At 39.9% G+C, this 13,734-nt stretch overlaps 1 protein-coding gene across 1 annotated transcript; it reads right to left on the reverse strand.

The window, feature by feature from the left end:
* Nucleotides 1-77: 77 nt before the first annotated feature.
* LOC146385854 (monocyte to macrophage differentiation factor 2-like) lies at nucleotides 78-12,412 on the reverse strand. Its single transcript, XM_084931841.1, has 7 exons — nucleotides 11,954-12,412; nucleotides 6,900-6,981; nucleotides 6,522-6,682; nucleotides 6,293-6,367; nucleotides 4,726-4,827; nucleotides 4,515-4,584; nucleotides 78-4,423 (listed from the first exon to the last, which is right to left on the reverse strand). The coding sequence occupies exons 1-7, from the start codon at nucleotides 11,965-11,967 to the stop codon at nucleotides 4,217-4,219; spliced, it is 711 nt and encodes a 236-aa protein (XP_084787967.1). The 5' UTR covers nucleotides 11,968-12,412; the 3' UTR covers nucleotides 78-4,216.
* Between the last annotated feature and the right edge of the window lie 1,322 nt (nucleotides 12,413-13,734).

A 13,734-nucleotide genomic window follows, 5' to 3' on the forward strand; every position in this document is an offset into this window, starting at 1 on the left:
CTACTTATGAAAATAACCTTTTTTTCTTACATGAGCTACAAAAAAGGTGAAACACTATACAAAAAATGACATAAAAATGCATGAAAAAAGCTTTTTTATTACAAGAGAAATAGAAAAGATAAAAGCATTGTTGGCATCATATCGGCTTATCACAGCACAAAAAGCACCACAAACACAATAACCAATATGAAAACTAGAATAAGGGTGAGATAATATAATCAGTCCTGTAGGACGAGAAAGGAAACACCAGCAGGACTGAGAACAGAGTCAGCAGCTCCACAATCACAGAGCGTCTATAAATAATATACAGAGGGTCCACGAGGCTTCGTGGACGCTGTTATAAAGATCTTTACAAAGGCAGGTGGGGTGTATGTCTGAATGAGACACATACTGTAATCAAGACAAGACACACATCAAATCCTTTACTTTATCTCACCGCAGCCAGACCTGGCTTGGATACAAGACAAACTGTAAACTCTCTCAGTTGTTTGGTTCATCCCAGAGACTCGAGTAAACACTGAGAGCACGAATGCTCCAGAGTAACTCTGTTTCAGTTTTAAATAAGATATCCACCGTGCGACAAACGCACTTCCCTTCATGCTAGGGTCTCAAATGTACAAAATGATAAAGTATTGTGTTACCCTCAGACTATTTTATCACTTTTATTCGAGGTTTGGTGTCATCGTGTTGTTTTTGGACCCTTCAGTATAGAATGAAGAATGATTATTAGATGTCTTGAGGCAACAGTGGCTACACAAACAAGGTGATATTATAAAATAACTTGTTTTCAGTCCAGTTTTGTGCTGGTTGTCAGTTTTTGTCCACTAGTTAGCGGCTTATCCTTAAAACACGTTGAGCGATAGAGGAAAAACTGAGCTGCGGTTTGGATCTGAATCCAGGTTTGTGTGTCGACCTCAACATTTAAAGGTAACGCTCACCTTATGCGTTACCTCATGACCTACTACACTTGCACGGGCAAATAAACAGCATTTCATAAGTGCTCATCACAGTGATGGATTTAACTCCAAATGCAAACTTTTGCAGAGTTTTGCAGCAAATTTAGGGGGTTGTGCAGCGTCGCTTAAAGTGTTATTGAAGTACAAACTCTTTCCCCCAGAAAGTTAAGATTTAACGACCTCCCCTCTGCCCTTAATGACCAGTTTTCACACCTCAGTATACATCAGATGTTCTGACGACTACTAGCCCTGTAATGCTAAGTGTGTCATATCTAATACATGAGCTGTTGTGAGATTTTTGAGTCAGTGTCAGTGTTTCTGTTTTTTGTTTTTTGTTTTTTTTGACAAATGATACAAATTAAAACTTTTGTCAGAAACTTCAATAAACTCTACATTTTCAAAAAATTAAAAATTTCTGGCATTTATTTCATAGTTCAAACAGGCAGTTTCCAGGTTTTCCCAGGTAGCTACACAGGCAGATACGACCTGACTTCTGATGTACGCCCAGTCATTTTGTTCTATAAGCAGCCCTGAAACATGACAGAAAAGAGCTTTAAGGGTTACTGCTAGCGGGCTTTCAAGGGGTAAAGAGTCCAGGTGTAAAGATTTGAAATCTTTTCTATCCATTATGTAAATCCATATATGTAAAACTTGCAGAAAACTTCTGGGGCAGCTATGAGTGAGCAGGTGAAGCTGTATGGGGAGGTGCCAGCATATAAATAAATAAATAAATAAATAAAAACAGCTTTGTATTTATTTGCTTAGAGCTGCAAACAACCATAGCAGCTGCAGTGGTCCTTTTTAATGTGGCTTCCTTGGACTTTTAAGCCCAGATGATCCGACATACTGCAGTGAAACTATAATGAAAAAGTTTTTTTTGACAACCCTTAAATACCAGCTGCTTCGACCTTTTAAAATCCTCTCGCCACATTAATCACACTCTGTTTCGGCCTTTAAACCACGAGGCAGCACGTACAACTCGACGCTAAGAATACATACATGTTTCAGATATATTTTGATGTGTTCAAGGTACATGCATTCACGTGTAAACATAGACTCAGCCAGTTAGAGGCTTTGGATTCATGGTAGTCAGATAGTATAGGATACACACAGGCACAAACACTTGGGCAAACACACACACACACGCGCGCAAGCACACACACACACACGCACCTGAGATGCCTTTATTATCGGGCCAGATTGTTCAACAATACTATAGCTTCAGTTTCCTTTCAAGTGTGAAACATACATATATGGTAGTAGTGTGCTATCGGTTAACGGCAGTAAGTCTTCTGGCAGTGCTGAATCAGACAGTGGTTTGAGCTCCAACCATGTTGTAACTATCAGCTGTTTTCCATTCGTTTAGGATGAAGACTGAGAAGATGATCGAGTAACACAACGAGAAGATCAGAAGAAAATAGAGATGAAGTCGGCATGTACTGTATGTCTCTGATAAATACTGTATCTTCACGTACTAAACCTAATCGACAACAGTAAACTATTAGAATTCAGTGTTTATGCTCAAAAATCGAAAGTGTGGCGCCTGGTATATGTGGAAGCACACGAGTAAAAGTCTCCAAGACTAAAACTACAAATATCTGAGTGTTCAACTTAAAAAAAAAAGAAACAAAAATCTACGATCATGTTTAAAAAACTTCACAGGAAGTCACCGACTTAAGCAACTATTGTTAAAATCATACAGAGTACTATGGTGTAGATAGCACAACTAATAACAATAGCAGTAATAATACTATCTAGAGCTCTGAACTGGGAATAGTAAATTACTGATGTTGCAGCCTGCTTAGTGTAATCAAACTAAAAACACTAATATTAATCTCATGAGTCGAGTCTGCCAATTTTAATAGTGATCTTCCTCTTGACAAATAGACAATGACCTCAATTCCGCTTCTGCACACTAAATCTGGGAGCGCACGGCAAAGAGAGAAATCTCCGAGAATAGTAATTAACCCCTGAAACCAAGGTCCTGCAAAATACTGTTAGAAGTGTAAAACTAAAATGATCTGGGGGGGGGGTCTCAGTTCAGGAGCTGCCAGCCTTGAAGTTCAGATTCAACATATTTATCCTTCATGTATACCAAACGTGATAATTAACCGCTAAATGGTGCATTTGATTGCCCTCTTAGCTCGGAACGTCAGGAGGTATTGCATCACTGGAGGTAATTGGATTCAGTTGGTCATCGGTTAGTAAGAATTAAATTAAAAAGGGTCGATTAACTTCCTGTCTACAATTCAGACGGCAGAAGATCTGAATGAATAAAATACTGATACAGACACATGAGTTTTTTTCTGAGTTTTCCAAGAAGCGGGGAAGTGTTTCATGAATACTTTCCACCCTGGGCTTTGCCTCTCAGACTGAATCAAAGCTGTCACATTAAGGTCTCACATCTTTGACTCCATCAGTCATTATCTAGGCCAGCTGTACTTCCTGTCCCAGATTCAAAGCTAAACAAGGAGAAGTACCTGCAACACAAAGCAAAATTCCAAGACCTGCATGAATTAACTGTTGTCTTAAAACAGGGCTTAAAGTATTTCTTTGTGTTTCACACTGTGCTGTATTCCATTACATTATTTTATGCTATTTCAGCACATTGATGTGATTTTATTCTATCCTCAAAGAAAAAGTAAAGTAGTTTAAATTGCTTTTAAAAGGTGCTATTTTTAGAACAGTAGGAGTGTGAAGACGATGAAAAAGATTTAATTTGGATTTATAACTTAGATCTTGCGCACACGGGGTAATGCTAACCATATATAAGAGAGAGATAACATGCAGCTCTCTTTAGTCAAGATGAAAATAAAACTTCTGTAGCTATCAAAGTTGTGACATACGCAGGAATTTAGGACCCAAAATTTAAATTCCTAATTATTACTGCATGCATAATAAACCAATCATATGTGTGTTTTTGTTAGCAGTCTGGATATGACTGTAAATACAAACAACTACAGATAAAAAAAAATTATTTTCATTACCCTGGTAAACTGCTGTCTGACCCGTTTTACCCATTCATTCACTGGCTGCTTGAAGGCAACTTTTTGGTGATAAACATGGAAATGTTAGTCATTTCAAACTGATGAGAGGGACCTGAATGCACCATTAGTTTTGGTTTCTGTCACACTGAAAAGTGCATGTTTACCCCCCACCCCCCATCCGCCCACCTTCAAGATGAGGCAGCCCCTGAATGTGGACAGCCCCTCGTATCCGCTCAAAAACAGGAGTTACTTCCTGTGAGGTCAGTGCTGATGTCATCTGGAGGTGTGGACCTGGTGGTTGGGTGGCTGGGCGTAGAGGTACTTCCAGATGGCGTAGTAATGTATGGCCGCTCCCATAGCTACAAACATGTGCCAAATAGCGTGAGCAAATGGGACAATGCCGTCACTTTTGAAGAAGACTATCCCCAAACAGTAGCAGGCCCCGCCGACCAGCAGCTCACACAACCCGGACTGCTCCGGCTGAGAAGAGGCATTAAGTTTATTATTTTTAAACTGTTTAATGGGTCATTTTAAACCCAATCAGAGCAGCAGAAAATGTGAGTGGCCTCACCATTGAGAGGATGACCAGGGCAGGAAAAACTCCCATCACTGTGTAGCAGATCAACTCCATGAGCTTATACCTACGACAGCAATGGGTTACTGAGCACGGGTGTTACTGAGCGTAAAGTTAGGCAATCTTAATAACAGCTTGTAAAAAGCTTAATCAATTTAAAAGAAGTTTAAATATTTGACATACTAAGAAAATAAATATGTGAGCAGACCTCTCATGGAAGAAGAAGACGTAGGTGGTTCCAAAAGACGCCATGACCCAAACTAACCAGCGCATGTGACACGCCCAGGGACCCAGCTCTCGCAGGTTTAGCCTGTTAAAAAAATCAATCAATCAATCAATCACTCAATCAATAAAAATGCCATCTACACATGCAGTTTTGAAAAAATATCTCTGTCCACATGTAAACGCTAAAAATAAAATGTTGGCCAATCAGAAGTCCAGAAGCCTGGGAGGGAAAGACTAAACAGGGTTTTGTACCCTTACAAAACCTTAAGTACTTCCGAAAAGTTTTTGTTTTTCTTGAAAAGCAGCTAATTTTGTGTTACTTTTGAAAGGCCTTCAGCATTTCAAATGTTAATTACTAAAGACAGTATTTTGATTGGTGTAGAATCACAACTTAGGAATGAACAAAATGCATAAGCATACATAAATTTTTCAAAAAAGTAAATTTATTCAAAACCGACGTTGGGATTTGGGTTGTGACAGAGTCTGTGTTGAATGTAGAGGCGTCCGAGTGAACTTCGAACGCCTCTGTCTTTCTAAATGGCGGTACAGTAACAGTAACAGCAATAGTCAGTCAGACTAACAGCAATAGTAGTTTGTCTATATCCGCTATTTTAGAAATTAATCTATGTAAACAATAACGTGGCGCACAGCGTCACGTCAAAAAAGACACATACCTTTGACAATGCATGACGAAATCTCATGGATTCATCTTCTAATTGCAGATCTTTTAAAATACAGCATGATGTTTATTTTTTAAACTATTATTCCAATCAGCTCATAAAACAGGATATGCTTTGGCTAACTTGTCACTGATAAGATCCTAAATTTGCAGTGTTTTCAGGATTTCAGCAGTTTTAATTTCGCTGACCAATAATTTTCACCATAGTTTTTACCACCAACCTTTTTTTCTTATGAGAACAAGATAATAACTAAACAAAACAGAAACACAAAACAGGACAAAAACCAGGCTAAAACGTGTTGACACTTTTGCCTCCAAATAAAAATGAGATGAAAACGAAAATCTTCTGATGACATGAAATCCAATCAGACCTAATGGACGCTTTGTAAACCGCGTAGAGCAGTTTCACCGTTAACACCAATTTTAAGTCAGATCCACTTGCTTGTCACATTTGATTAAAAAGAAAAGAAGGGGGGGGAGAGAGAGATAATAATAATGCCATCTTTTATTTACAGTCTATGTAACTTAATCATGACTGACAACAGGAGGGTGCATAGGTTTTCTCACAACGGACCCAGACTGAGGATTAGTTTCCTTGCAGTTAGCTCAACAAATACTCTCTGAGTGCCAGTTATTGGAAACACTATTTGATATCTGTAATATGTGCTGCTGGTGGTGGTTGTTGGGGGTTCTGTGTTATGTCTGTTGCTGTTATGTTGATTTTAATCATCTTTTGTGTGTTTATTCATATTCAGAGCCCCTTGTACCACAAGTGTTGAAATGAGCTATATAAATAAAATTTGAATAATGTACTTACTTATATATACAGTTTACACACACCCACACACGCCTAGCAGGCTAGTTTGTTTACCAAGGGGCGTAGGAGGCAGCGATGAAGAAATAGATCACCATCCTGTCACACATGTGAAAACACTGCTCCACAGACCTGAAGAGGGAGCAGAAACAGCTCAGAAACGACTCAGTGACACTGTTTAGATATGAAACATCATTATTAAAAATGATATATTTAAAATAATCCAATGCATCACAGATATTGTGCTACAATGTATATATGTGGGTGTGTGCATATAAGTATATACCGTAAGTGGCTCTTCTTCCAGGCCACAGTGTGGAAGAGGGTGGAGATGATGAAGAGTGAGCTGAGCCCCGCCCCATACACCCAGGCTGACAGCCGCTCCCATTGGTCCTCTGACTGGAAGTGCAACACTGAGCTTCCCAGCAGGCTGGGGATTATCCACAACTAAATGAATTCATAGCATAAATGAAACATGAGGCACAAAGAGGCAGGCAGGCAGGACTGACTGTAAACACGAGCATGATGCTGCTGATGTTATGTAATGATGATTTTTCTTATTTTCACTGGGTTTAATGATCACTTTCTGTGTGTGTGTGTGTGTGTGTGTGTGTGTGTGTGTGTGTGTGTGTGTGTGTGTGTGTGTGTGTGCATGCACATTTACCGCATGCGTGGCACAATTGGCAGCATGCTCATATTCGGTGGGCTGGTATCTCTTGTTAGGAGGAACACGATTGTTCATATACCTGCAAATGATCACATTTATTAACAATTTTATCATATGAACTAAAATCTTATAACATGGTAATAGTGGTTTAATGTGTGGAAATAAGAAGGTAATAGTGTAATGCTCTCAAAGTCATTACCAAGGTAATAAGACTAACGGCTTGGTAGTGTCTGTTTTGGGTTCACTTTTACTGGCTCTATAACTCCTCTTCTTGAATCCTTAATGGAAATCAAGAGCTAATTCATTCATTCTTAGTTCCTATAAATTGGGAGGTTCTTTTTCTCTTCCTTATAAACTGGGTCCCCTCTGTCTGTGTTAAGTCTCATGTGAAGAATCTGGATCCTGAGCTACGTTTTAACAAACAAATTGTCATCTGTTGTCAAAACAGAGCTTTATCGTCAAATATTTCAAATATTTTCTATTTAATCCTTACACAGAAAAAGTAATTCAAGCCTGTTGCCTGTTGTTATAATTTGCTGTATTGTGGTCTCCTTTAGAAGTTTCTATCTTGCCTCCAGTTACTTAAAAATGCTGCATCTAGACTTAGATGGTGCTAAGAAATTAGATCATATCATTCCCATAATCACTACATTTTGCCCCTTTCCATTTAAGAATTAAATTCAAGATGTATAAACAGTTTAGCTCTCACTGGTCAGGCACTCACCTATATGATTTCTCTTATTCACCTTCACACAATTCCTCTTTTCTTAGATATAGTGACAAGCTCTGACTTCGTGTTCTCTGTTCTGGGCTCAAACAGATGGAAGGACTTTCTCAGTTGCATCCATCATCGTGGAACCATCATCGTGGAACCAGCTTCCTGTGTTCATTGCAAGTGCTCCAATTATTGCCGTCTTTAAATCTGAAAACCTAGCTGGCTGTAGCTCAGGTGGCAGAGCAGGTCAGCCACTAATCAGAAGGTCGGTGGTTCGATCCCAGGCTGCCTCCTGGCTGCATGCCAAATATCCTTGGGCAAGATACTAACCCCATGTTTGCCCATCTACTGGTGGTGGTCAGCGGGCCCGGTGGCGCCAGTGTCCGGCAGCCTCGCCTCTGTCAGTGCGCCCCAGGGCAGCTGTGGCTACAATGTAGCTTGCCATTGCCAGTGTGTGAATGAATGACTGAATGTAGTGTGAAGCACTTTGGGGTCCTTAGGGACTGAGTAAAGCTGCTATACAAATGCAGGCCATTTAGCTGTATTTCATGGTATTCTTGGGTTCATAATCTGAAACTGGTGGTGGTTATTTTGTATTGCGGGCACATTTAAATTTGTGATCTTGTACTATTATTTTTGAAGTTTTTATTGTTTTGTGTAGCTCTTTGGACAGTTTTTTTTAACTGTGCGTTACAAATTTTTGATTATTACACCACTATTATCATGTTATTACTGAGCTGTAATATAACGTGCTACCTTTCTTTTATTACAGGCAGCAGCATTTCTGTAAATGACACATTTCACATTTGCTATTTTAAATGCTTCATCATCTTAACATCTACACTTAAAAATACATACAAACTGGGTCGTTCATTAAGGTCTCTATCATACAAATGGATCTGTTCAGACTTAGTGGTCATTTATACAAATATGCAAAATTAGAATTTTAAGCAATATCGCTGTTTTGTAATTATTTACTCATTAACTTTACTCTTTCCTTTAGAAGTAAATATAACAGAAACAGTACATGTAATTTGGCATTAAAAAAAATCTCACACACACACCAAAAAATTCTCAGTCTGAATTTATAGCAATATTTAATGAAATATGTATTCTATAGAAATGGGTATTTCAGTTTAAGCTGTTAGGTGTTGTTTTGAAATATACCTCGGATGTTACTGGGGTTTATGGAGCACATGTTGCTTGCTTAAAGGTCAGTTTAAAAAATAAAAATTGGACTCTTTGCATAATCCATATTTCAATATGTTCCTTTTTTTCCTTACACTTAACTCATCCTTTGACTGAAACAAGCTGTTCTCGCTTTACGGCAACTGTTTTCTAATTGGCTGCTCCTCACAAGGTTTGAACAACAGGTGGGCGGGGCTTTGAGTCTAACAGCCAAGCCTGGGAGTGCGTCAGATGATCATATCATGTTATCTACTCTCACTGACATGATACAGAATCAAGGGTAAAAAAGTCAGTCTGAAGCCTGAGCTATTGGCCAACATTTGTTGTACATACACTAATGTAATTATTTGAGGCTTTGGCCATGTTTGTAATGAGCATCTGGCATTACAACAGAATTTATATAACAAGTGTAATGGGTCCACTTTAATAGGACTTTGTAAAATTAAGCTGCAGACCATATTTACTGTGTATGATATTTAAACCCACTTGTATCGCAATGCTAACAATCCACCCCACCTTCTTGTTTCGCTTAGCAACGCTACTACATGCTTCAACTTGTTGCCATGACTGCCGTTGCCTGGCAACAGTGGGTAACCACAGAGCGACTGAAGCAGAGGTTTGATCTCTTTCAGAAACGGCTCACACATACAGCCATGCCCACATTTTCTCACATACACACGCACACTCCGATCTGTCCGTTTGATTGCGAACACTCAGTACAGAAACTCAAACAGTTCAGGAGGTAGCACCCTGACAGTGATGTCACTGTTGTCATGGAAACCACAGGCAGGGATTGTCCTCCCCTCTTCCCTACAACAGAAAACTCCTCGCTGCTTTCATCTTTCTTTCTTCGCCTCTCTTCCCTCCTCCCTCTCCCGTTCCCCCACCATGGCTCCTCTCTGCTTCCCAATGATGAAATTAACATGCAGGGAAGGCAAATGACGTCTTTGCAGACACAAAATGTAAGCATGTGCACATCCACATGTTGTAAGTTGTAAGACATGAAAAAGAAGGAAAGGGAATACCGCTCCGAACCTCAAAGAATCCATTTGTTTTTATGAAATGCCCCCAACAGCTAATTATGCTGTCTATCTGAGGAGCTGTGCATGCATGTGGCTGCACAGAAACAATACTTCTAAATAATCTAAAAAGAGGAATATCACAGCTGTGGGTATATGCGTGGTTGTTGTCAAAATGCTGATAAGACATTCATGATCCTTCATGAACATATATACAGAAGGAGAACTAAAGAAAGATGATGCAAAAAGGATGGCAACACCTTTCACTTCCCTTTCTCCTACATTTGCTGCTTTGTTTTTCAGAGTAACACTCATTAGGAGCTATTAATACTAACCGGCCCAGCCCAGAAACACCGTCTTGTCCCAAATAAAAGACTTCCCCACCCTGTATCCAACACTGGCCTCACACTGTCTGGCTTACTCTCTGTAGTGCACACACATACAAGTGTGTGTCAGTGCCAGGCCCAGCAGGCCTGGTCAGGTCATTAATGACTTTATCAAGCTGGCTGATAATTAGCAGGCCAGAGGCCAGGCAGAGGGACACACTCATGGGACAGGGCAGAGCTGTGGAAACCCCGTGACATCTCTGCGTCTCTGTGGTCTAAATGAACCGTGAAGACCTCGGTCCAGTTAACACCGGACATGAATTAACACTGCTTTACTTCATGGGTCTTTGTGCAATCATGTATATCTATAATAAAGTTAACATCCACACACTGCTGAAAATAGTTGCCATATAACTGTTTTTTCTTTGTTATAGCACTGTAAATCAAACAGGTCTTGGATTAAATTAGATATAGATTAAAGAACCACAATTGTGATTAAAATCTGATCATTTAAGCTATATATCCTAGTAAACCTAACTGCAAAAGGCTGGGAAAATCTGATCTATCAGCTATATCAAAACTTTTGAGATTACCCCCCGTCTTGTCACGCTAATACATCCAAAGGCCAAAAACAGTTTTTTTTTAAACTGATACACAACATAGAGAAGCTGCAGTTAGTCACAGCTGTGAAGATAAACCACTGGAAATTTCATTCTGTTTTTTTTTTTGTTAAGGCTCCTCTGACGTCTTGATTGAATCATTTAATCGTTTTGGTGTTTCCTTAAAAAAAACGAGCCCGGGTCCTGTGGCAGGAAGTTGTGACGGGTACATGTTCGACAGCGCTTGAATGAATAAATGAATCTAGAAATGTTACATAACAAAAGTAACCACCACACGCTTCCTTAAAGTGCCCTGCATTGTGAAGCAGCTAAAAATATATTTAGCTGTGATGTACTCATAAAAGACAACTGACATCATATCTGATTAAAAGAAGCAGCATGATAATTTCGCCTCAGCCCATAATGTGGCACACATGACTTCATGTGTGTGCTGTGGGAATTACAGTCTCTGCTCGTGAGATGGAACAAATACTACTCCCACAATTGCCTCAGTTGGCCTATTTTTCGAAGCAAATAATAATAATAATAAAGTATCTCTCTATATATACCTATGACTCTATTTTGGAAGCATCTTTTTAACATCAATTCAGTTTGGTTGGGTTTGGAGCTAAAAACAAGACCACTAAACATATAACTCAGAGTGTGGAAGTTGTAATGGACAGCGAACAGAACAGATGATCAGCTGATTCATAGCATAAAAGCAGTCAGCAGATTAGCAGAGCATGAGCTGAGAATGAAAATAATTCTGAGTTGCAACATTGGTCTACTTCGTTTGTCCTCGGGACAGCCTCAGCCTAGATCCAGTTGGCTTCTGTGTGCCAGATATTAAATAAAGTTGAAAAGGCTGAGGAAGAGGAGGGGGTGGCCTTTCCTCTGTGTCACAAAGATCACAGGGAAAGAGGAAAAAGGAAGAAGTAGCAAGATGAAGAGAAGGGGGAAGTGGCAGGTTGTGTGTTTGCTTAAAATAAAAATAAAATAATAATAATAATAAAAAATCCTGAGCTTGAAGATAGAAATTTGAAAAAGATACATCACTAATTATGAGACATGCAGGAAATACATATGGGTTATTTACAGCTGGTTCCCAATGAGCATCCTCGTCCTCATCATCATCATCACTACCAAAAAGCAGCCTTTCTGTTCATCTCCAGAGTCTAACCGTATATTCAATGAGCTCACCCACCTTACAAGATTCATTTACAGAGGAAATAGGCAACAGTTGACGGCAGACAGACAGTGTGGCCAAAGCCTGAATCCCCCCTGTGAGTGATGGGCAAGTTAGCCGCCGATAATTGATCAGTTCAGCGTTCAGATCTGCAGCGAGGAGGTTTAATGGAAGGTAACGAGCACGTCGCCTTTTCACCGTCGTCGTCTTATCCACATCTCAAGCAGCACTGGGAGACGCATGCATCCCGACCCAGCCGCCTCCAGAGGGTCCAGTCCGGAAGTGTGGGCGTCAGTGGGGGGACGAGGGGATGAGTCTCAGTCGGTGCTGATGCTTGCTCGCTCTTTCTCTCTCTCTCTCTCTCTCTTTCTCTCTCTCCCCCGCCGGTTCACCTCATCACGACTCGGTGAGGGGGGCTGTTCTTCATCACTGAAGGCTGCCACATCATTCTGTGATGAGGGGCTGATTCAGAGGCAAGTCGTGCCTGCAGTTCCTGCTTTGGTCTCTAGGTGGAGGCGCAGGCGCGCTCTCAGGGACTGGTATTATGTAATAAGGCGACGACGTTAACGCATCTAATTATCGAGTCAGAGAAAGATTATTTAAAGCGACACTCAGCTACGGCTCCTATGCGCTGCGTTTTACCAGGTATGAACAATATAACCCCCGTGACGTCACTGTGATGTCATCTGGCTGGGTCTTTAGTGTTCCTTAAGACACATAGAGACTTTTGCTGCTAATATGTGGACTGTCGCTTTTTAATAAAGAACCAGATATCTTGAATATGCAAGAATTTTAATTATTGAATCTGAATGTAATTATAAAAATATCTCATTTATGTAATTTTCTGTTTCTGTGGGGGAATTAATGAGATATGCTACAGGAACCAAGATGGGCAGAAATAGCTCCTCACACTGACACGTTTTTCAGTTATCTATTTATTTACTGGCAACCCCTTACATACATTACAGGTCAGAATATCTCCCCCTTTGATGCTTCAGTCTTGACTATTTTATCATTTCAAACCTGACCTTGGCAGGTCGCTCAAACTTAGGAAGAGGCAGGAGGTCTGATAGCTGATAGCTGTGCTCTGTTTTTGGCTCCTTTGACTTTTTTTATTTTACTCAGATGGATACTTTTTGCTCCACCTGATCTATTGGAAAACTATTAATTATAAATATATATTGTATGGTTAATTGCTAAATATTCACTGCTGACACCTGGGAGTTTCATGTCACAGTTAATTAAAAAAAAAAATAAGAGTTTGAGCACTATAGAGGAAAATAAAAAAGTATTTGATTAGATTTTTTTAAACATCAACAGGACCAAAACACACTTGTAAGTTTGTGCAGCAGGATGCTTTCCCATCAATCGGTGAGCAGCTACAACGGCAACAGCTTAGACAGTATTGTACCTGTATTAACAATCTAATAGCATCTATCTATCACGTGAGACACTGCAGTGGATGAGGAGATGTGCATTTGACTGAAAACCCATCAGTGCTTTTAAAGAACCGGGACTGAATACATGAGTATGTGGAGTCATGTTGATCCTGTGTCTCACATACAAATGTTCATTACTCTTAGGCAGTGGGGTTTGAAAGTAGGGATGGGTAAACTCAACATTACAGATGTAATAATCCCACGTTTCTGTCCACCTGATTCGACCTACAGTTTACAGGCACGACAGCAGCAACAGGAATTCTTGCTGACTCGGTGAGATCGTTTTTATTCAGGAGAAAGTGATGCCATGAAAATGTGCCAGACATTTGGTCTGAAGAGGTTAACGAATTGATTGCTTTA

Source organism: Perissodus microlepis, chromosome 6 (genome assembly GCF_051167445.1).
Source record: "Perissodus microlepis isolate ML-2025 ecotype Zambia chromosome 6, ASM5116744v1, whole genome shotgun sequence".
In the NCBI taxonomy this organism is placed as follows: domain Eukaryota; kingdom Metazoa; phylum Chordata; class Actinopteri; order Cichliformes; family Cichlidae; genus Perissodus; species Perissodus microlepis.